General features: G+C 47.0%; 7 protein-coding genes across 7 annotated transcripts; 2 read left to right on the plus strand and 5 right to left on the minus strand.

Annotated features, from left to right (window-relative positions):
* Window positions 1–5,748: 5,748 nt before the first annotated feature.
* On the minus strand, window positions 5,749–8,148 carry SERLADRAFT_457188 (uncharacterized protein; the record flags this gene model as incomplete). Its single annotated transcript, XM_007313618.1, has 8 exons — window positions 5,749–6,203; window positions 6,262–6,661; window positions 6,717–6,941; window positions 6,994–7,301; window positions 7,366–7,560; window positions 7,617–7,694; window positions 7,755–7,781; window positions 7,844–8,148. 8 exons carry the CDS (start codon window positions 7,853–7,855, stop codon window positions 5,889–5,891), a joined length of 1,560 nt encoding a protein of 519 aa, XP_007313680.1.
* Window positions 8,149–9,865: 1,717 nt separating this feature from the next.
* On the minus strand, window positions 9,866–12,480 carry SERLADRAFT_345428 (uncharacterized protein; the record flags this gene model as incomplete). The annotated part of the gene is made up of 9 exons (XM_007313619.1): window positions 9,866–10,025; window positions 10,104–10,411; window positions 10,478–11,097; window positions 11,152–11,241; window positions 11,294–11,358; window positions 11,411–11,546; window positions 11,601–11,694; window positions 11,746–12,092; window positions 12,150–12,480. The coding sequence occupies 9 exons, from the start codon at window positions 12,478–12,480 to the stop codon at window positions 9,866–9,868; spliced, it is 2,151 nt and encodes a 716-aa protein (XP_007313681.1).
* Window positions 12,481–12,801: 321 nt separating this feature from the next.
* Window positions 12,802–17,691, plus strand: SERLADRAFT_445261 (uncharacterized protein; the record flags this gene model as incomplete). Its single annotated transcript, XM_007313620.1, has 20 exons — window positions 12,802–13,292; window positions 13,559–13,698; window positions 13,767–13,839; window positions 13,893–13,962; window positions 14,012–14,075; window positions 14,133–14,277; window positions 14,329–14,382; window positions 14,441–14,676; window positions 14,729–14,873; window positions 14,937–15,357; window positions 15,423–15,511; window positions 15,568–16,118; window positions 16,186–16,404; window positions 16,468–16,549; window positions 16,603–16,733; window positions 16,784–16,918; window positions 16,972–17,072; window positions 17,141–17,238; window positions 17,299–17,409; window positions 17,472–17,691. The coding sequence occupies 20 exons, from the start codon at window positions 13,208–13,210 to the stop codon at window positions 17,597–17,599; spliced, it is 3,078 nt and encodes a 1,025-aa protein (XP_007313682.1).
* A 172-nt stretch (window positions 17,692–17,863) lies between these two features.
* SERLADRAFT_457197 (uncharacterized protein) lies at window positions 17,864–19,107 on the plus strand (the record flags this gene model as incomplete). The annotated part of the gene is made up of 7 exons (XM_007313621.1): window positions 17,864–17,913; window positions 17,966–18,137; window positions 18,212–18,341; window positions 18,394–18,474; window positions 18,540–18,591; window positions 18,644–18,654; window positions 18,712–19,107. 7 exons carry the CDS (start codon window positions 17,864–17,866, stop codon window positions 18,816–18,818), a joined length of 603 nt encoding a protein of 200 aa, XP_007313683.1.
* Window positions 19,086–20,123, minus strand: SERLADRAFT_378308 (uncharacterized protein; the record flags this gene model as incomplete). The annotated part of the gene is made up of 5 exons (XM_007313622.1): window positions 19,086–19,163; window positions 19,224–19,342; window positions 19,398–19,785; window positions 19,857–19,973; window positions 20,034–20,123. Coding segments are annotated over 5 exons (721 nt in total), but the record flags the coding sequence as incomplete, so codon positions are not given.
* Window positions 20,124–20,269: 146 nt separating this feature from the next.
* SERLADRAFT_378312 (uncharacterized protein) lies at window positions 20,270–20,683 on the minus strand (the record flags this gene model as incomplete). The annotated part of the gene is made up of 1 exon (XM_007313623.1): window positions 20,270–20,683. A coding segment is annotated over one exon (385 nt), but the record flags the coding sequence as incomplete, so codon positions are not given.
* A 532-nt stretch (window positions 20,684–21,215) lies between these two features.
* On the minus strand, window positions 21,216–23,664 carry SERLADRAFT_457205 (uncharacterized protein; the record flags this gene model as incomplete). Its single annotated transcript, XM_007313624.1, has 13 exons — window positions 21,216–21,469; window positions 21,581–21,678; window positions 21,773–21,835; window positions 21,903–21,983; window positions 22,081–22,223; window positions 22,283–22,316; window positions 22,385–22,562; window positions 22,622–22,665; window positions 22,719–22,829; window positions 22,893–22,970; window positions 23,035–23,099; window positions 23,178–23,198; window positions 23,254–23,664. 13 exons carry the CDS (start codon window positions 23,609–23,611, stop codon window positions 21,349–21,351), a joined length of 1,395 nt encoding a protein of 464 aa, XP_007313686.1.
* Window positions 23,665–23,698: the final 34 nt, after the last annotated feature.

Here is a 23,698-nt window from a genome sequence, read left to right on the forward strand (position 1 = left end):
CATCATCCATTTATACTACAATGGTCGCACAATTGAGCGATGTCAAAATCTACACCGTCAATGGAGCAGCTGCAGGCTCATCGTCGTCACTCCCAGACTGGTTAACACGAAAGCGGGCAGCCAAAGCAGGAAGGAAAAAAGGTGGTTCTCGGGAACATGTAGAAGGAACAATCGAACTTATCCAAGGATTTGAGTTCCCTGAGGCGAGTAACAAAATCAAAACGACCAGAGACGGGCATCATGTTATCGCTACTGGGACATACAAGCCACAAATGAGGGTATGGGACCTAGACGAGCTTACGCTCAAATTCGAGAGGCATTCTGATGCAGAGAACGTCGATTTCATTGTGAGTGAGTTTTTTCTCTCTCCCTTTTCTTTCTCCAGTATATTGGCGTTCTAATGCATAATATCACATACTCTCTATTAGATACTTTCGGACGACTGGACTAAAACGCTACATCTACAAAATGACCGCACCATCGAACTCCATACGCAAGGCGGCTTACACTACCGCACTCGAATACCTCGCTTTGGACGATCACTGGCATATCACTACCCTTCTTGTGACACATTCGTGTCCGCGTCTGGAAATGAGATATATCGACTCAATCTTGAACAAGGGCGGTTTCTAAACCCTTTGATACTTGAGGACGATGAGGGCGGGGATATCATGGGCGTCAACTGCGTAGACGTCAACCCTGCTCATAATTTGCTCGCTTTTGGTATGGATGGAAATAGTAGTGTGCAATTTTGGGACCCTCGGTCGCGGTCCAGTGTTGGGATCTTGAGACTCCCGAGGAGTCGGCTGCTCCCTTCTACTGCCAGCGCTGTACCCTCACTCCCAGGCCTCGATGACTCTACCTCAAATACAGGCTCAATATCTGTTACAACTATTGCCTCGCGGACAGACGGACTATCGTACGCTGTGGGAACGTCTACTGGGCACACGTTACTGTATGACATTCGTTCCCCAAAACCGTTTGCGCTGAAAGATCAAGGCTATGGCCTGCCTGTGCGAAACATAAGTTGGATTGAAGGGGGAAGTCGTATGGCAGGTGACGGAATGATATTGAGTGCGGACAAGAAGGTGGTAAAAATATGGGATCGCGATACGGTAAAGCCATTTTCTCTTTGATATCAACTTTGATCCTGACGAACATGCCAAACATTATTTAGCCATCTGCCAACTTTGCGTCCATCACACCAGCGAACGACTTGAACCATATTCATCATATACCCGGCAGCGGCTTATTTATGACCGCGAATGAAGGCATACAGATGGCTACATATTATATTCCACAACTCGGTCCGGCACCACGATGGGCGAGTTTCTTGGAAAATATAACCGAGGAAATGGAGGACCAGACGGTACGCAATGCTTATGAAGACTTCAAGTTTGTTGAGAGGAACGAACTACGGATGTGAGCGTCACCTTTGAAGTATCATGTGTGGTATTCATTCTCATCATCTCATCGTTATATGTTTACAGCCTTGGCTTGGACCACCTTATCGGTACACCTGCGCTCAAACCGTATATGCACGGTTATTTCGTGTCGCTCAAACTATACGACACTGCACGTGTTATTGCAAATCCTTTCGCATATGCTGAACATCGCGAGAAGGTGGTAAGAGAGAAGATGGACAAGATGGCAGAGACGAGGATTCGTGCAAAGAAGGATATAGGGGTAAAGGTGAACAGAGCACTCGCAGAGAAGGTAGAGAAGGAGGCGGAGAGAGAAAGGAAGAGGGAAGAGAAACGGAAATCAAGGAAGGCGCGGAATGAAGTTGAGGGAGGAGATGAACATCCTGCAATGGAGGTCGACGAAGAAAAGAGCGCAGAGCAGGAGACGGGCGATAAGCCGACATTACTCAATGACGCACGTTTCAAGGATTTGTTCGAAAATCCAGAATTTGCGGTGGATGAAACGACCAGAGAATATGCTCTTTTGAATCCTTCTGCAGTTGCTCGCAAGAAGAATATGACAGACGATAGTAAAGGAAGGTCGAAAACAGGGTCGAAAACAGCGGTCGAAGAAGAAGATGAGGAGAGTGATAAACTTTCTTCAGACGGTCTTGGTGGGAGCTCAAGCGACAGTGATGAGGATCATAGTGATGATAGTAGTGATGCTGGCGGTAAGCACACATATTTTATGTCTATTCTATCACCACAACCTCATATTTGGATTAGAGCTCAACAAATACGATCCTCGCGTACGCCCTGGACAGAAGAATGAGCGTCTTGACCAAGCATATTCTCGCAAACGCGAGCAAAATCGCACTGCGAGAGTTAACTTCGTTCCTTTATCTGCTCAGAGTGATACATCTGGTCAAAGAGGGGATAAGAATGCCACCTTTGGCCAGCGACGGGTATCTGGACCAAATGTCAAAGGAAAATCTGCGATGCGATCAGGCACAGATTTGGCGAGCTTCGGTGCAGAGGGTGGTATGGAAACGAGTTGGGTACCATCGTCCACGAAAGGAGACGAGGACAGCATCTTTGACAATTCTGGTGGTCAGTCCAGCAGGAGTGGAAAGAATGCGAAGCGAAAAGGCGTCGAAGTGTTTGGAGCAGGGATGGAGAAGGGCGGAGAGGATTATGGTCGAGAACTGAGTGAATCCGAGAAGAAGGGGAGGACTCAAAGAAGAAAAGGAATGCGGAGTGGTAGTAAAAATGTCTTCAGAAAGTCAGGTGGGTAATCTGCACCGATCCCCATGCAAAAGTATCACTATTGCTTGTCATACTTGTAATCGTCGTATACGTACTACTGGTACATTATCAAGTGCATTATCAATTGCAAGGTCTCCGGTGGCGGTGCCATACTGTTACGCCAGTGATTGTTTTGACTAAACAACGACTACTTGGAATAGACAATCTCTTCTGTATGTACCAACACCACTATGACTGATCACTGTGAGCATATATCGCCATTTGACGAATCCAAATTCAATGCTTGCATCTTGCAGCGAAATCCCAGTATGCAGCAGCAGCTAATGTTCCACTCATAAAATCACCAGGGCTCCGTGTACCCCGCGCTGTAAGCATATTTTTGCGACATAACTGACATGGCTTATATAGCACTTCTCGCACTAGGTTGAGTTACCCCTCGATATACATCCTCTCCCCGAAAGCGTGACGCCCTACGTGAGCTATGGATACGTTTATACCGATGGCGACGCTGACTTATGCTCTCTATCTAGTTCGTGTACCCTTTCACGTTGGAACCACATATCCTTACTGCCGAGTCGTCGAGAAGGACTGCCATAGCAGCGCATGCTGCACGTCGAGAGGCTTACTTACGAGCACGCGAAGATGAGAAGGAGCGTCGAAAGCGCGAAGCCCTGCGTCGGATAGCCCCAGGCTTTGAGCCTCAAGGCACACCACTCATACCTTCGAAAATGGGTGCCAGTGCTGACGTCTCAAAGGCTTTAGAAAGCACAGATACACAGCATGACATTATGGATGACTTGGTTGATCAACTAGCTGCACTTGATTCATCATGACACATTTTCACGGAATAGACCTTGAACACCATATTGATTGCATCATATGTATTAACCTGCCCTCGCGATGCATTAATACACCTGTACTTTAAATTTAATAATCGCGCCTCTCCCCCGTTGTCACAGTTAGTATTTTTCAGGTAAATCAGATCTGGGTTCTGAATCAGCTTTGACCACCTCTTTCGCCAGTACTAGTGTTTTGTCCAGCGGAGAATCGCGTCCCACTTCGATGGGAACTCATTGTAAGCAAAGGTCCTGGTCGCTGGATAGGTGGGAAGGTAAATCTAGAAGTAGATAATGATAGCGATCCTCTAATTGCTTGTGCAGTAGCACTGGTTGGTTCGAAGGGGGCCGCTCTGCTCGATAGTGTAGACGGTGTGCCAGTGGCTGTAACGCCAGCAGGAAGAGTGGGTGACACAGTGCCAATTGGGTTTGTGTCACTGTTAGCATGAGGGAAAAGACCGGAGGCTTGATTGTATCCTGGTGTTCTCAGATTTGCTGGGAGAGATTGCTGATGCGAATGAAGATGCGGTTGTTGTATAGGAGAACGATAAGCCGTTCGTGAAGCGATCTGATACTGAGATGAACCAGATAAGCTGCTGTGCATTGGTCTATGTATTGGGATGGTAGTTGGCCTCCCTATGGGCACAGGATGGTGATTTCGATTTCGATTAGAGGACTGTGATCCGCCAAATGGATGGGAAGAACTATCACGAGACCCATCCATGGAAAACTCTCCAAAAGTATTATCGCTTTCCTCCATACCGATGTCCGCCTCCTCTTGCAACGTATATTGACGCTCAGCGCTTTCGACCTGTTCTATCTCCCTCTCTATTTCCCTCAGCTGCTCCTCCAGATCAGGAACAATGCTGGTTTCCAATTTCTCGCGTTTACCGTTCAGTTTCTCCAATCTATTTCCCAAACCAGTCAGTTCACCCTTCATGCTATCCAGTCTTTTCCTATCCTGCTCCTGCTCCTTTTCCCTTTCCCCCTTTACTTGATCGGCTTCTTCCTTCACCTTGGCATATTCCGCCTCTTTCTCGTCTTTCTCGTTTCTGAGCCCAGGCAAAGAAGATTCGGTTTCCCTTACCAGTTCCTCGATCTCCTTTGTCGCCGTCTGCGCACGCTTCACCGCCTCTTGCAACGCGAGCACCTTTTGTTTTGCTCGATGCTCTGCGGATGCATTTTTCTCCGACGCACGTTTCAGTATATCAATTTCAGTACGTAAAGCAGAATCTGCCTTCTGAGATTCTCGTCGAGTATTTTTGAGAGACGCAGTAAGAGTTTCACGCTCGGATGTCAAAGAGGCTAATGACTGCTGCAACTGGCGCACGCGATCTTCCAAGCTGCAGGGTGCGGAATTTGCTGTGCTTGATTGCGGTTGTACGGTCGACGAACTTTCAGATGCGACGGAAGAAGTGATAGATGAAGACATCGAATCCGAAGACGTCGAGCCATTGAGTTTAGCGACTTCTACATCTCGGTCGTTGTCCGCCCTCAGTTCTGATTCTTTAAAGGAGGTAAGTTGAGCGTGATTTTAGTATTAGATGGCGTGATGAATGGCATACCTTCTGTAGTAACCTGTTTTCTGATACTGCTGCTTTGGCCTCCTTGCACGAGGCCTAGATCGATGTCATACTGTCTCCCCGGCATCAGCCCATAGATTATAATGACTGCCTCATCAACCTGGTCATCCACACGTATGATGACTCTCTGCCACGGCGATCCATTCACATCAACCGACAGGCCTTTTGCCAGAGCGTCAGATATGATGGCGCGTCGTCTGCTTCGACTCGAGCTGCTGCTCTCGCCATTCGATCGTCGAACCTGGTCAGGATCAGTGCTACTATCGTCCTCATCGTCCGAAACAGAGATACCAAGTGTAGTGAGAGAAGGGTCGTGGGGGTCATCGAGCGACGATGAAAGAATAAATGTGGCGGATACAGAGGTTATTTCGCGGACTGAGAGTGTAAGGTGAGGAGTCCACGGCCGGATGGAGTGCCATTCTGAAGGAAAATCGGCATTCCAAGTGTCTGACATTGCCTAGCAAGTTAAACTTGTATGAGTTGTGGAAATATTATTCCAAAAAGTGTTGGTCTTCAAATTTACTATGGGGCCGCGTTGGTTGATGAGTGAGTTTATAACCGTGACTTAGTCTGTAAATGTGGCGGTGCTTTACAGTGCTAGATCTCAGGTGGCTGTGGTGCTTTCGGTACCGGCGTCTCAGCTTATTTACTTAACATCTTACCACTGTAAAACCACGACAAGTAGCATTTAGCGCAAGATTGTGGAAATAATAGAAACCATAAGTCGTACAAAGTTACAAAAGTAGAAAATAATAGAAAATAGAAGGCGGCGTTAATCATAACTCGTTAATATGTATTGCTTAGGCGCTCTTTTCAATAGACCCCTCTTTCTCATCGTTGTAATCTCGTGCTTTCTCCGCGTTCCTGATATCCTGCACCGTCTTCTTCCCGACGTCACGAGAGATGGCCCAGGCACTGTACGTGTGACCTTGTGCGAAGATATCTTCGACTTCTTCCAGAGTTCGCTGAGCGGTTTCGGGGAACATGAAGAAGAAGTGAATACATGCGGCAAAGTTGAAGGTACCGAAGATGAAATAGGTCTTCCACGCGATAGTAGACAAACCAGGGGGAACTGCCCATGCAAGTGCAAAGTTGAACAACCAATTCGTGGCGGTCTAAACGAATTTTGAGTCATGGAGTCACAAAATGAACTGGGGTAGAGAAAAGACTTACAGCAATGGAAACAGCCTTGGAACGGACGCGCATGGGGAAGATCTCGGCGGGATACGTCCACGAGACAGGGCCCACGGTGATGGCGAAGCTACTCACAAAGAGGTAAGAGCAAACGATAATGGCATTCGTAGCAGGCTGGTTGCCAGTGACCACCCAAATTCGAGCACTATCACTTTCACCCCAGTGGCCGAAGCGAGCCTGGAGACCACCGACCAAGAAGAGGAAGAAACCCATAAGCAATGTTCCGATGATAAGCATGGGGCGTCGTCCCCATCGGTCAATGTAGATGATGGCAGGAATGGTAAACACAACGTTGAGGACGTATTGAACGGAATCCGCGATAAGGTTAGCACGGCGACCAGTTAAACCAGCACCTTCGAACACATAGATGATGTAATACCTGTGAGCCAACACGCCATCAGTAAAAGCACAGGAAGATAAGACATATTACTCACATCATGACATTCATACCGGTAAGTTGAGACCACATTTGCATGGAGCATCCGAGACCGACACGACGAAGGATACCGGGTTTCAGTAGATCCATGTAGGACTTGGCACCCTCAGTTCGCTCAAATCGCACTTGCTGCTTGATTTCCTCAAACTCGAGCTGTACGAGTTCATCATCCTGGTTTCCGCCACCGTGAAGATCGGCAAGGATTTCGAGAGCCTCTTCTTCGCTAAACTTATTTTTAGCCCAATTCTGAGGACAATTAAAAATAGCAGACGAACCGATCATGGTCAATGAGCCATCGAGGTGACTCCGGGAAGAACATCATTCCTAAGGACAAGATTATAGCAGGAATCATCTGGAGGCCCCATGGAATGCGGAAGGAAGCAGTGCCGTTGATATATGAGCAACCGAACTCGACGAAGTATTGAAGCATGATACCCCAAGTAATCGACCATTGCTGGAAAGATACGAGACGTCCACGAATAGCAGGGGCAGTCACCTCTGATTGGTACAAGGGAACCACAGCAGATGCTAAACCAACGGCGATACCAGAGATCACACGGCCAACACAAAGCATTCCACGGTCCTACAAAAACATACCAGGCGTCAGTTGATATCGACTTCACAAGAAGAGCTTTGTTGAGACGTACTATTGCAGCACATTGCAATATAGAACCAACGACCCAAATCATTCCAGACACAATGACCGTCTTTTTTCGGCCAATCTTGTCACCAAGATATGTGACCATGAGGGCACCAACAAGCGATCCGGCAGGCATAGCAGCGACAATTCCTCCTTGAGCATTTGATCCGGGGTTTTGAAACACCGTAGCATAAGCAGGGTTCTGAAAAGTGACGAGTTGGTGTGGGGTAGCGTCAAAGTCAGAGAGAAACCACTTACATTGAGTACCCCGGACATGGACGACATGTCCAAACCGAAGAGGCCTCCACCAATACATGCGAATGAGCCTACGATGTACTGCAGAAGTAAAATGGATCGTAAGCTACAGAAAAATAATTGAATAAAGAATATTCCTACGGGATTGGACGCGATAGCCGCATTGTACTAGTGGTAAAATAAGTAAATGTGAGCTACTTGGGCGAGATAAAAATCGTGTTTGGACATACGCCTTTACCCATTGCGTCAGTTCTTCACAGCTTCTTTTTGAGAAACAGGTGCAGGAGGGAAGAACTCAAGCTTGCCCCAAGTACATGATGCGTGCTATATAGTAGCTCAGAGAATTAACGACCGGGGTACGGGGGATGTAGACAGGTGACCATATGGACCGTATGGGGCAAAATCATGGGTACTTGAAATGATAGGCACCGATCTACGAGATCTATGCGCCCATCATATACATGCGACCGTGGCAATAGGCGTAAAAAGCAATATGTCGAAACTGGTGTAGTGGTCGCCAGTATGTTATGAACGTCTGTGACCTTGACATGTTTAATTCCAACTTTGCGGGGGATCTGGCATGGCTTGGAAACTGCGACAGCCAGTATATCAACTGACCTCTCAAAAAACGGTAACGTTAATGCTTTCTGGTAAAGAGCACGGGCATCATACTGCACTTACTATGGTAACTTGACAACTTGACTGGAATGCGGGGGCTATCAACCATTTACGGTACTGTAAGTGATGGGGCTGCAATAAAACAATAAAATGTATGGCGCGGAGCTTGTATTGCATCTTTCAGCCACCGGCACCACAAGTGCATCAAAGGCTTGGCCGGAATTATCCGGTACTTTGGTCCAGACTTTCCAGGTAAAAACTGTAGTCCAACATACTTGACAGTACGGGAAATGTGGGGCATTCAATAAAATCTACATGTGAAGCCTGTCACTTGAAAACGCACTCTGACTTCCACAAGTCAATGTATACATAGTACTACGGTACTTACGACTTTGCGTAGCTCATGGTATCTGGGTAAAATGGCTGCCTGGGGATTATCTTGGCCGCTATATACTGTAAATGCGAATTTGATAGCTGAAATATAGGAGGGCCAGACACCTCACCTGACCGTATGGACCTTGTGGGGCTGAAACGTGATAACTGGGACCGATAACCATTGTTCCTCCCAGACGTATTCGGCGGATCATACGACTCTTGTAAAATGGGCAGGACATATGGTGCTGTCATATATGGATAAGGTTAGCTGTCAACTGTTGTCAAGATGTAATGTTCAGACCAGAGAATGTAGTACACGAGCAGGACGTTTTCGAAGCCCTCAAGGCGTGTCGGTATTCAAACGATATACAGAGGATATACCTTGTACTAGGAAAGACTTTATCTGGTTCTAAGTTGACGCAGCTTGGCCCACCCACTGGAAGAAGCTCGAGTATTCAGGAATTGAGGAAGCAATCCCAGGTGATTGACGCCGATACGACTCGGAAGCGCTGCCAAGACCATGGACCTTTGAATTGATCCCAATCCGGTGAACATATTTTCCCCCCTGCGTGTTCGAACTGTGCCCGAGAGGCCCATCCGCCTCCACACACGATGATATCCACAAAATCAAGTGGTGATGAGTCAGTAATGATGGCGGTAGGCGTGGCTACTAGTGCTCCATAATAATCCCTATATAATTGGAGATTTGTTAGGACAGTTTCTTCGATGCAAATGTCATAAACTAACAACCTCACCATTGAGCCAGGAACGAGCCCAGATAGCCGCTGAGTTTCGTGTGGTCGCATGTCTTCTGTATGTCTCGGCGAAAGCCTCACAAGGGTGAAAAAAAACGCTGTGAAGTCAATATGGGAGCAATGACGCTTGCAGGTGGTTACTTGTTACCACCTGCAGTCCAATCAAATCAATTTGCCTCGATCGGTCATTCCCCTCTAGATCTTGAACCATTATTTGCCAAAAAATCCAAAAAGCCTATCGATCTTGAATTATTACTTTTATGATGCGGCTCTCTTTCCACTGCATGCGGATATATTTGCGAAAAAACTGCACCAAACAATTCTGTGTGTCACTGTTCACAAAGCCCGTCAGGACACCACCCATTGATTTATTGTCCGTCGTCTCAGAAAAGTACTGTACATTAGATCAAAAGGCTCTACACCCGCTAACAAATCATTGCAATGCAGGATATACTCAACTCACACACTAATCGTGATATAGCTCGACCAGCTGGGAGAACCACTTTAGTAAGACCTTCCAAACATCGTCCATCGTTTCGCGTCTCTGTTGCACGCCGGGCATTTCGTTTTACCGGGCTCAATCGGAGTCCACCGAGACTGATCAAAAGGAATCGCAAGAGATTTTGCTCCAGCGGATGGGGCTCTCTCATCTTGCGGTTCCGCCCTGTAAAATGACAATATCAGACAAATAATTTCAAAAACCAGCCCATGGGTCAGCGGGCTGTACAGCGGAGTAACTCACGCTCTTCCGCTGCGCTCTTTGATATCATCCTCACAAGCCTCCACTTCACACCATGGAAGGACGGCTATACATTTGTCATCCAGTGTAGGAACAACGTCTTCCCAGCGCGTGATCTCCTTCAAGCGCGAAAAGTACTCCTTCTGCGCGCGGCTAAACATATCGCTCTGGATCGTCTCGAGAAGGCTCGAAACCGTGACCCCGATGTCTGCAAGCGGCACCGGGGATTTCTCACCATTGTCACGGCGAACTGCGAGAGTCTGCTGCTTCGCAATATCGTTTGGACCTATTTCAAGACGCAGAGGCACGCCCTTTCACGAAGAAGTGCGAGTAAGCACCGTCGAGGCACGCTCGGATCAGGTATTAAATATATGTACCTTCTGTTCCCAGTCATTGAATTTGTAACCTGGGGTATACCCATCTCTGAGATCAGCCTTTGCCTTGACACCCGCCTTGATCAAGACCTTTGCGAGTTCGTCACAGGCGTTGTTGATCTTGGCTCGGTCTTCATCAGTGGTCTTCGCCGTAATACCACAGGGAACTACAACAGCCTGGACGCAAGCCACACGTGGCGGAAGGACTAGTCCTTGATTATCACCGTGAACCATCGTCATGACACCGATCGTTCGCGTCGACAGACCCCATGAATTTTGCCATACATAAGTCTTGCCTTGTCCGGAGGGGTCATTCGGGTCCTCTACGACGATGTTGAACATCTCGGGCCTCGAGAAGTTCTGACCCAAACAATGTGACGTAGCCGCCTGGATACCACGTCCTGAGGTAGGAATGAAACCTTCGACTGTGGTCGTGTACAGTCCACCAGCAAATTTCTCTTTTTCTGACTTGATGCCCGGAATCACCGGTACAGCCAGAAGCTCCTCATAGACGCGACGGTATAGCTCAAGGATTTCGCGTACTTCCGTGGCTGCTTCTGCTTGGGTAAGGTGAGCGGTGTGTCCTTCTTGCCAGAGGAACTCGCGCGTCCGAAGGAATGGCTCTGTTCATAATCGCTTTCAATATATGGGACAGGTTGCTAGGTTATGGTACTTACGAGGATTCTTAAACTCCCACCTTACGACACTGTTCCACTGGTTTAATTTGAGAGGAAGATCGCGATGACTTTTAATCCATTTGGCATAATCTAATGATATTTGTTAATTGGACGTCACAAGATTCTCGAAGCATAAACTCACAAGGATACATGACTGTCTCTGATGTCGGACGGATGGCAATAGGCTCTTCTAAATCAGAGTTACCGCTATGGTGCACGCTCAGCAACACAAGTTGCAGTAATATCAATGGCTACTTACGCTCTTGTGACCCATGCGACCTCTGGAGAGAATCCCTCAATGTGGTCTTTTTCACGCTCCAGGACTTTAGATGACACAAACATGGGGAAATAAGAATTTTGGACGCCCATGGCCTTGATATTTTTGTTGAACCAATCTATCACACATATATCATGAATTACTAACGCCTCGCGTAATCCAGTAATCTCACCTTGAATTTCTTCCCAGATGCTGTAGGACCAAGGTTTTAAGATATAACATCCACTGACATTGTAGTAGTCCAACATATCTGCTTTGATAAGAACCTGATCAAGAATGAGCACGAAATCGAGAAGAGAAGGTATGCATGTATTCACGTTGGTGTACCAGGCGGCAAAGTCAACTTCTTTCTTCACTCCAATGGCAATCTGGACTGCGCCCTCAATTTTAGCATCTTCTTTCTCTTTCACAGAGGGTTTGGATGGCTGGCCAACCGGAGTTGCTCCAGTCTCGGTTTTGAGTGCCTGGAAATCTATCTCTTGGATCTTCACATCGGCGCCCTCTAATTGACGGAGATATGATACAATGTCTTTCCCAGAGAGGAATACGGTAGAACTCGAGGAAAGGGCGTGGATCGCAAATACCGATGAGGAAGTAGCGATGGTGGAATCGACTACTGTAACTACTTTTGGAAAGTTATCGTTGTTGAGTGAGAGCACAGACACTATGAATAATGGGGTCTTAGCGATGGCAAAATATGTTATCAGGCGAATACACGCACAGGAGTTCTTATCGGACGCAAAGAATTCTTTAAGCAGATCCTCTGATGCCAAACGCAGCTCCTTCAGATTCAGCTTCTTGCCCAGGGCAGAGGAGATAGTCTCGGTTTCGTCGCGAGCAATTACGACGACTGGAACTGGGACAGCGGTCTTTGCGGTCTTTGGTTTGTAGACAAGGGTTTTAATGAGTTCAAAGTCCTTCGGTGCAGAAGGGGCGGCGAGCAAAGCCTCTCGCCAGGTAGCTGGAGAGTTAGTTTCGCCATGAGAGACTGTCGCAGAGGGCTGAATAGAACAGCTAGCAAGCGAAGCTGTGAGTGAATCTAGGGAGGACATGTGGGTTGCGGTGGTAAAGATGGTGCAGCGTGATTGAGGTATGGGATTGAAAGGCACTGCAAATTTTGGAAGTGACTCGACGCGTTTGGCCGTTATCAGATTCAAGCAAACGTGCCAACGATTAGCTGATTTTGCTGCTCTAGAGCATTCGCAGAGACGTCGTCCGCCATGCCAGGCTGCTCGCATCCGACCCCTTGAGCTGTGGAAAGAAAGAGAAAATGTCTGGTTATTCGTAAGCTCGTGCAACTGCCTTTCTGTTCACGTAATTATAATACGGGTACAGCTTTCATGATCACTATTCTTTGCTCAAATGAATTTAACAACACATAAGTACTCGATGTTTACAGTGGTTAAATAGATAGGCCTGGCGCTGTACATTATGGGTATCAAGAAGACTGCCATACAGCTGTACAGTGCAAGAATCACGAGGCAACTTGAAGGTAATCTCAGTGTTACATTGACAATTTGACCACGGTTCCGCGGCAAACCAGCTCAAAGTCCTCGTAAATCCACAAAGCGGGCCCCCCGCGTTACAGGGTCAACCGGGTCCAAGAGAGATGTCCAAAAGAACTGCAGTTCCATGTTACATGTTTGTTGGAGGCCTTCCAACGTCATGCCATTTCCAACATACCGAGCTCTGTTGAAGTCCATAAAGACCACGACACAAGATGCAAACTATTCTTCAGTTTGGCTAGGTTTTCTTTTGTATTTGCATTGTGCAAAGTGAATGGCTGGTTGTTGGATATGCAGTTGGACTCTGTTTTACCGCAAGCACTGGGTCGAGGCAAGGCAGAAAAATGCACTGCCACCATGTAAAGCATGAACACGTGATGTACCAAGAATTTGAGAAATTTCGAGTTAGCCGTGATCGCACTTCGTCGGTGAGCTCTACCCAGTTCGCGTGCATTTAAGAGGACACTTGCTTTTCGCTGAGGTCAGTCTGAGGCTCAGCCTTTATTGAGACACCCGATGAGCATCAGCGCACTTCGTCCAGCAACTCGTCTCTTGCCATCGTCTAGCCTACAAAATCTCAATAATCATTGCCGACGTTTCTCTCTCTCCAACTCGTGGTCTTCAGGGGATCAGGCCAAAGTAGACTCAAAAGCTTTCTCAAAAACACTCTTGCTACCCAAGACCAACTTTCCTCTCTGGGCCGACCCGTCAAAAAGAGAAGTTCCGTTCAGACATAGGACGTGTGACGAACTGTACCGCTGGCAGGTCTGTTTCGTGCTTTTCATTGAAGCCCATTAATGACATACGCCATGTTCCTTGTTTGCGTGAAGTAGTGGGAGAATGCGGATGGACCTTTATTTGTGATGCATGACGGGCCCCCGTATGCAAATGGCCACTTACATATGGGTTGAGTTTGCATGCCAGCTTCGACTCGTGTTTGTTACTCACCCACCATGTAGGCCACGCTCTGAACAAGATCATTAAGGATATAATCAATCGTTACCATGTTCTCCTCGGTGATAGGGTGCAGTACGTGTTTATAGCACCGCCTATCTTTCTCATACCAATCGCTATAAAGCTACTTTCCAGGATGGGATTGCCACGGCCTCCCTATTGAGAACAAAGCATTACAAGAACTAAGGGTATAAACTTTCTTCCTACTCACATTTCCAGCGTGAACTAACGCAAACTCATGAAAGAAAGATGCATTGTCGTTGCCGGCGAATACTATCCGCTCCGTGGCGAAAGCCACGGCGGAGAGAGAGATGAAAACTCAGAAGGACGAATTCGAACATTTTGGCATTATGGCAGATTGGAGCACAGAGTCGACGTATCGTACATTAGGTGAACTTAATCTGCTTACTTTCTGGACTGGGAGCTAAACAGGCAAAACAGACCATGACTATGAGATCCGTCAGCTAAGAATATTTCAAAAGATGGTTGAGAAGGGTGACTGATGGCTTATGCTTCGATACACGACCCATCAATCTGACCCCCTTTGCTGTAGGTTTGATTTATAGGCATTACCGACCAGTACATTACTCTCCATCGTCACATTCCGCATTAGCAGAGGCAGAACTCACCTACAAGGATGATCACGTATCGCACTCGGTCTACGTTTCTTATAGTCTCGACCTGAAAGCTGAGAAAATGAGCACAGTGCTTCGTGAAATTTTAGCTCAGGAGCCTCGCGCAGACCTTCTCGTCTGGACGACTACCCCATGGACTTTGACAGCCAACATGGTAAGCAACGTTATTGTCCCTATATGCGTATAAATTCTGATCGAGCTATAAGGGTATTGCCGTACATCCTGAGTTGACATACACTGTGTTAAGACGAAATGGGGCACCTGGAAATGGGGTTCTAATTGTGGCCAAGGACCGTATTCTGTCATTAACGGAAGTTGTTGGTCCCATAGAGGTAATTGCCGATATTAAAGGTAACCTCAAAACGTCTGAGCTAGGTCTATTCAAGAAATGAACACTGATTTGTTCGGTTATAGGTTCTGATCTGGTAGATGCTCCATATTTGCCATTGTTCTCCCCGTCTGGTGCCATCGTTCCCATCCCTTACAAGATTATACCTGCGTCTCACGTCACATCTGATTCTGGAACTGGTCTCGTACATTGCGCGCCTGCTCACGGCGGAGAAGATTACCAGGCCTTCCGTACCCTCGGCCTTATAAACTCACATAATCCCAACAGTATCATCTGCCACGTTGATGAGGCTGGTAAATTTACGCATAAAGTCGCGGATGTCGTCGGCGAAGAAGCTGCTTTGACAGTGATTGGTCAAGAGGTATTGAAGGATGGCGGAAAGGCTATTGTTAAATTACTGGAGCATACCGGAAAGCTCGTTAAAGTGCAAAGGATCAAACATCGTTACCCGTATGATTGGAAAACCAATGAGCCTATCATTGTAATGTGCGCAACCTGTCTTCTTCTGCATCTATGTCAGTATCAAAATTGATTAATATCTACTTTCACAGTGCCACTTCGCAATGGTTTGCAAATCTGGATAATATCAAGGACGATGCACTCAATGCATTGAAGGACGTGATATTCTTCCCGCCGGCATGTGAGCTTCTTACCATAAGCCTTCTTACTTTCTTTCGAATTTTAACATTATTTCAGCTCGCAACCGTCTCGAGTCATTTGTTCGATCCCGTTCAGAATGGTGCATCTCCCGTCAGCGCGTATGGGGTGTTCCTATTCCCGCTCTATATAACGCACACACAAACCAGCCCGTACTCAATACCGAGTCTTTGGATCATATTCTCAAGGTGCTAGAAGAGAAGGGCGTAGCTTATTGGTGGGACGGCCCTGTCGAGGACTTCTTGACCCCGCAACTTGAAGCAGAAGGCGGAGCAAATGCCTGGAGGAAAGGGACTGACACAATGGACGTGTGGTTTGACAGTGGAACTAGTTGGTCGATGCTCAAAGCACTCAAGGAAGACACTCCAAGCCGGCAGTTTGAGGCTGATATATGTCTGGAAGGGTCTGACCAGCATCGTGGTTGGTTCCAAAGTCAGCTTCTGACGGCTATTGGCTCCGCATCTGAACAGCCTAGCAGCCCGTATGCGACATTGATCACGCACGGTATGGTTTTGGATCAGGAAGGGAAGAAGATGAGCAAATCGCTCGGTAATATTATCAGTCCTATGACCATCATCAACGGAGGCAAAGTTTGTGGTCTCTGACGAATGAAAAATTGTTCACGAAGGCTGATACTGATATTGACATTATTTTCAGGATAAGAAAAAGGAGCCCGCATATGGAGCCGACGTCCTACGATTATGGGTTGCAACAGTAGAGTACTGGCGTGATATGTCAATCGGTCCAACGGTTCTAAGTCAAGTAGCAGAATCAATGAGAAAGATTCGCAATTCTGCTAGGTTCATTCTGGGAAATATTGGAGATATCGACAGTCGTAAAAATTTTCAGCGTGTGGAGAAAGAGGACTTAGGCCTGGTAAGTGTTATCATTGATTTCCTTCCTGGAATAAATAAAGATGGGAGACGTGCCATGTAACAGGCCGAACGATATGTCATGCACGAACTTTACAAGCTGGAAAAAGTGGCTCACGAGGGTTATGCCTCTTACAATTTCCCAAAAGGCTTGTATCATTGCTGCTTGATAACCTGACGGAGTCTGACATGGACGATATAGTCATCAACTCTTTGACGAATTTTGCAAACCTCACCTTGTCATCGCTATACTTCGATATCACAAAAGACTGCCTATATGCAGACTCAGTGCATAGCATGAAAAGGAGAGCAGTTGTAACTGTTCTGGAAAATGTGAGTCGCTTGTTCTCGACGCATTTCAACCGTATTCTGATTTTACTCAGATCCTGAACTCCATAATCTCAGTGATGGCGCCTGTCCTCCCTCACCTAGCTGAAGAAATCCACTTCCATGCTTCACATACCGTGCATGGCGCAGACCCTGCCAGGTCCATTTTTACAAAGAAGTGGACGTCTCTGGTGAGTCGGGACGAACTTTTTATTTACCCGAAGAGTTGACTGTCTTTTCGCAGAGTCCAGAATGGGAAGACATCTCAGCAGAAGAGGACATGAATCATCTGCTCCGAGTTCGCAGCGCAGTGCTTTCGCTCTTGGAAAAAGCTCGTGGCCATAAGTACGTCGTCGCCGTATAATGACCGTTGAAACATACTTGGACCTTGGTTAATCTGATCTTTCACACAGGCACCTGAAAAGTTCACTTGAGGCGGAAGTAGACATTATTCTTCCTGGAGACGTTGCGGTTGAGAAACCCAGGGTTGTGCAATTACTGGAGCGTGAAGGTTGTTATTTTATTTTGCAAAGGATTGTCCGGTAAACTCACCGTTATTGGGTCGTCGTAGAGGATTTTTTGAAGACGCTGTTCATCGTCTCAGACGCCTACGTCACGGACGAAGGATCGCTAGGTGCAGAGTCCCCTGAATGGAGCTATGTTGATACGATGTCATTGCCTGGTATGTATTTTCTCAGGCTTGTGTGAACTTGGAATATTCAAAACATATACCTCCATCACTAGGTCTCGATTCTGATATAGCTGTTCGGATACGACCTGCCACTCGTAGCAAGTGCCCGCGATGTTGGACATTCACTCGTCCAGAAAGCGATACGTTGTGTTCACGCTGTGCGGACGTCATCCCACCGTAGAACGTATTTTATATAATATTTGATTCTTGTAGCTTAGCATTTTCATATTTCAAGATGTCGGAGAGAAAATATCAATAGTATTCTGATTCCCCATTCCCTTTTCTGAACCGTAAACACGGTTTAATGGTATTCACCCTCATGTGCCCATGATTGGCGGTGAGTTACTAAGGCTATCCGTGACGTCATAGGTATCCCTTACCCAAAATTTCAGTACTTATTACTTCAGTTGGACTACGAACATTGATATAATATATAATACACGATATGCCTAAAGCACTGATCCTTATTGCAGATGGAACGGAAGAGATGGAATTGCAAGTGTCTCCCCTTTTCACGTTATCTGACGTGCTTATCGGCCGATTACAGTACCATCACATACGATACACTCGTTCGAGCAGGTGTGTCGTGCACTTCTGCACTTGTCCAGGATGTGCCCTCTCCGTATGGAACAAACGATGCCAGCCCTACCCTAGCAGTGGGCTCTCGAGGAATAAGCATTTTACCGGACACGACGCTGGTCCCCCTCGAAGCAGGTCCGGTGCGCATCGATTTTATCTCATACCCTCATCGCCCGACTCCGTATCACTGAAACCAACTTTATCGGCCTATTAGGACAAATACGACGCCATCATTATTCCGGGAGGCGCCAAAGGTGCGGAGACCATCTCCAAGTCGTCTCCCGTCCAGCATTTAGTTAGGGAGTATTACAAGCACAATAAAATCGTGGCCATGATCTGCGCCGGTACTACGAATCCTTGCTTGCCTGTCGTATAGCAACTGACTTGGGGATTCAGGAAGTCTAGCTGCCAAGCGATCAGGGCTGCCTCGACAGCCATTGACATCTCATCCCAGCGTCAAAGCAGATCTCGAGAGAGGTATGTGACCTACTGTACATCGGCATATCGACAAACAGGACCCGTAAACACTTGCACATGTCCAGATTTTGACTACTCAGAAGATTCCGTTGTCATCTCTGGCAAATTAGTCACCAGGTATGCTCGATCCGTTTATTTTCTTATACCTATGCTTACGTTGAGTTATCAGTCGTGGACCAGGTAATTCGCTGTGCATTAGCGTAATATATATAGATTGAAGCAGTATTTTGCTTGCAGGTACCGCTTTCCCGTTTGCTTTCGCCTTGGTGGAATTATTATGCGGCCCCGAAAAGCGGGCTGAAGTCCGTGGTCCGATGGTCTTCCCATCTGGTGCTCCTTTCTGATCAAGACAGCTGAGCTGAGATGAAGTTCATTTTCCATGCTGGCACCCGTAAAAGAAATATCATTAGAGTGTATTAAAATAACAATTAACAAACACCTGTATCATGTATAAAGATGAGACGTTAGCTTCCCTCTCCTTTCCTTGCTAAATCGCTCATAGCCTTTTGCACTTCCAACCTCTCCATCACTGCTCGGTGCAAGCTCGACTTGCTTTTATTCTTCCCTTTGGTGGATGAGTCTGATTGACCAACTTGCCCAGCCGTCCCTCCGGATGTAGTGGTGGCGCTGGACCGATCGGTGATATGTGAGGGAACGATGATTGGGGTCAGGCGGGGTGGTGGTGGCCACTGCAGAAGATAGTGAACTTAATATTCCAGCCTAACGATGTGAAACGCAGAGAAACTCACCCCACGGTTTGGTTGATTGAAATGCAAAGCTGCCCACGGTGGGTACTCCTTTTCCAAATGTATAAGATGATCTTCTAGAAAATTTAGTCGTGAGAGAAGAGTACGGGGTGCAGACGGTACTGTAAAATTAATTTTAAGCGCATGATAGGAAGACATAGCAAAGATACACAGTACCATAGCGAACAGCAAGATGCGTCTCAATATTCTTCAACCGTTCGTCGAGACCAGGATGTCGTTCGGACAAGTATTCCTCTGACAGAGTGCCTGTGATCGGCTGGGTTTGTTGTCGTCCAGTCGTAGCGGGTGCACTGGCAGCCTTCATAGTCCTACGAAGCGGTCCTTCTTCGTTCTTCGCAATATCATACTTCATCTGCAAGTCCCTGTTTATTTCCTTCGCATCTGTTCGTGCACAAGAAGGGATCGACTCGGACGACGAGGAAGCTTCTGCGTCGGGATTCAGCCGCCGTCGCTTCTGTGAAAGAGACTCCAGAAATTCTGCGCGGTTGGACGCGTCGTTTCGAGCGCGGTTTTGCGAGAGGAAGGTAGATATTGATTTATTTATCTATGAGAAGTGGCAGAGATTCAGTGTCTAGGCCGTCTTTACCAAGTTCCCTGTCGGATGAATAAACTCACTGACGTCTGCGAACGAGGTTCCTCACCAGTAGACAGATGAACGTATTCCAGTTTTCGCTCCTCAAGTGGCTCTTCTTTTGGTTCATCCTCTTCATCGTCCTTGGACTTTCCAAGTGTCTAAGAAGAGACGAGCATTGTCATGCATGAACCACATTGAGGCATACCCAACGAACGCACCATCAAGTCCCTCATGAGATCACCTATCGCACCTGGCACCTTTTTCCGCTCCCAATCCGCGTTCAAAACGAACATATCGTCCTCGAATCCTCTCAAAGCTTGATGAAAGCCAACTTTCTTCAAGAATGCCTTGATGACGCCGTCCCAGTGCCGGTGCAGTTCTGGTGGTGGGGGAGACGGGCTGGGAGTCCGTGGTTTGTGGACTGCTTTGGATGTAGAAGACGACTTTTTGGGCTGGGGATAATGTTGGAACTGTGTCATATACTGCTGAGATTGGTACTGTGTGTAAGGAATCTGGGAGTAGTGGTGTTGCTGGTAGGGAGCACTGCCAGAGGCGTATGGGTACCCGGCCATCTGCCATGCATTTTGCCAGGCGCCAGGGGGGTAGTTGACGGCGTAATATGGCTGGTTTGCGTTCTGCGCCTGTGGTGGTTGCGGTTGCTGTGGGTGCTGTGGTTGGGGGAGAGGGGGGTAAGGAGGTATTGGTGGTTGACCCGGGATCAAAGGGGTTGAGGTTTGCGGGGTAGGGATTCTGGGGACTTGGAGGGCGGCGTAATAACCTGGTCTTTGGTTTTGGTTTTGGGGTGCGGTTATAGTGGTGGCATCTTGGACAGCTCCAGCGGGTAAAGAACCATCGGCCATGTTGAGGCGCTCGGTGGTGCAACTCGGACTGTCTCAATTTATGGCAGAAAGGAAAACCATGTCTTGCCTTCTGACACCTCATATCGCATTCTATCGCATAATTTTACATCTCTGGTAGTATATCGGATAGTACACCCGCCTGTCATATGATTCTTTCATATGGATCGCGGGAGAGCGGGGTTCGACTCCCCGCCAGAGAGTACTTTTTATTTGCTCTTTTATGGGCTCACAGATCAGAAATAAATTTTTCGCTCACGGTATATACTGCGGTATTTTTTATTATTTACTTTTTGAAGGTTTCATTGGCAAGAGACGTTGACAGTAAACAATGTTACGGAGTTTGCAATATGGGTCAAGTAACTTTGTTGTGTCTAGATTACTTACGTTACTCTGCTAGTACTCCTAGAACCTCCTTACTACTACGTCACTCTCTCTTATGTTCGGCCAAGAAATGTGGACCAACCACTGGCACTTTTCTTTCTCTGGGCTCCTTACAAGTTCACTTAATGATTGCAATGGCCTCTGCTTCACAGGAGAATACGCCGCTGACATATCCGACAGCAATGAGATGAGTGGACTGTTGTATTCATATTACGCTGGATGATATATATATGTAGCCGATTTGACTCTACCTGATTCTATGCCAAGTTCTATACGTATGCTGTTTCATGAGTTACGACCACCCATCTGCGTTTCTTCGTCGCAGGGGCAGTGGTATCCATGGTCTAGTATGTTGTGTCTTGCGACGATGTCTGTTTGGATTTGAAAGTCCCACTTTGCGGATTTTTGCAAGCCTGGTTAATGGTCAAGGGGTGGGCGGTTGGATCAATGAGTTATTTTTTAGGCAATGAGGGAGGAGAGAAGAGAAGCGATTGACGGTGAGAAATCTAGATAGAAAAACGTACCTCCGGAAGCCCACCCATGCTACGAAAAGTGCGATGGCGGTAGAAGCGACGGACATGCCTATAAATGCGTATGGGGATTCTTCCAAATGGCTCGTCAACTAGAATAAACCACGGGTTAACGGGTATGTCAAACGATCGACGAGAAGACCACATTCGAAAACTCTGAGCATTAGATAGGAATGGAAAACTCACATTCATGCCAAATAAACCTGCTACGAGGGCCCCTGTGCCGATACCCATGGTCCCGATGGAGACCTAGTGGTAGGTTTAAGAGTGAGTTACAATAGAAGGAGGCAAAAGCAGACGAGAAAGAGGGATGTACTTTGAGATCAAGAGCGAGAAGAGCGTTACGATTTGAGTCCAAAATGAGTTCTACAATCTCTTGTGTTGATTGGACGTTACTCTGAGGAAGGAAAGGGAGACGAGTTAGATATTGCATGTCCATGCTTGATTAAGAACGAAAGCAAGATTGAAACGGCAGTCGAAGAGAAGAGACATGCCTCAGTATTCTCCGCCTCGTTGACGATTTCCTCTACTTGCTTAGAGAAAAATTCGAGTAAAACTTCGAGTTCTTCATGTTCGTGCAGCTCTCGGGAGGCGTTGTTTTTCTTATCAGTAAGATACATGGCATTCATATCCTCATCTGAAATTAATTAGACATTCCATGCTACTGCACTGAAGGAAAGATGACAAGAAACCGACCTTGCTCCAGTACCTCCTCAAGTGCTTCTTGGACCTAAAGAAAACGATGCAGATTTTCATTAAGATGGCTTAGAGCAATGTATTCAAGTGGTAATAGCTTACAAGCTTCGCTCGGTTTTTGAAGCTCGCAAGACGCCTCGAGTAGTGCAAGAGGCGCTTGAACTTGTCGTGGTTAATGTCGTCCTCCATTTCAGCGAGGAGGCCGCCAACAAGGTTACGAATAAAAACCATTTCTGCTTCGAGGGCGCTGAGGACGGATAGGAGAATTGATTCGATCGCTCTGCGGAAGAAAGTAATATTTGAAAGCTTATGACTGTGAAAATATCGGTAAGCGGATACCTAAATTCATACGGGGCTCCACTGCCTTTGGCTTTGAGATTATGCTGTGTATCGCAAAGTGAGTGAAAGGAGGAAAGTATAGGTGTCATTTACTTACTTCTAGATGGTAGAGGAAAACAGAATGGAGCCTGGAGTCATTAGAACCGTAGGTATCAAACAAGATGACAGTATCAGCTTTGACAAGAGCACGTATATGAAGTATATTAATCTAGCCGTGCCCAGTCAGACCACAAGGAGAGAGCTGAGATACCGGTGGTTTCGATGTGCTCACGAGGATGGCTTCTTTTCGTATTAGTATAGTGGGGACTAAGTTTGGTACTCGGGAGTCTATTTTGCGGAGGTCACGAGGCTATTAAACTCCAAGATGAATCCGCATTGCTCAGGCAGACGAGTTCATGGGGTGGTTTACCTACGTTCAAACGGTGTTCTGTACACAAGTCGGATCGTTTGAATTGGCCTGATATGCTCTTCACATGTCCTACATGAATAAAAGAGAAAGAGTACATAAATAAAACCAGTATTTACGAGAAAAGAGAGCGTTAAAAGCTCAACGCACCTACGTCGTCCAAGACCGTACCTTTGTACCAGCCTTCAGCTGAACCAAGTCTTAAATAGGTAGATGGTGTACTCACATCGAAGGAGAAGATCTGTCGGCTGGCGGCCCTGCATGACTTTGTCCAGGATTGCTGCTTTTGCATTTTCTTCCTGGCCGTCCGACATGGACTCTGAAGAGTGCATTTCGAGGGAAGACTTCCATGAAATTGTCCGGTATTGCTCGAGGCTACGTATTTTTATCTTTCCATTGGTCCTACTTTTATTGTGTGCGCTAAGGGATGATCTTGCGGCCAGGTGAAGTTGTGGTAGCGAGTGAAGGAGACGAAAGCGCGTGCTTGAAGGGTACATGGACATGGGCGTGAGGAGCTGGAGAGTAGAAGGAAAGGAAAGCCTTGTTACATTGCTGGAGAGCAAAAGAGGGCAAGTCATATACATTCACGAAACTGTACCGAGACTCGTTCCTCACCGTGACCGTCAGTGGTCATACCAAGGAGGCAACTTCATGGAGATTTACCCATAAAA

Source organism: Serpula lacrymans, assembly GCF_000218685.1.
Source record: "Serpula lacrymans var. lacrymans S7.9 unplaced genomic scaffold SERLAscaffold_2, whole genome shotgun sequence".
Taxonomy (NCBI): Eukaryota; Fungi; Basidiomycota; class Agaricomycetes; order Boletales; family Serpulaceae; genus Serpula; species Serpula lacrymans.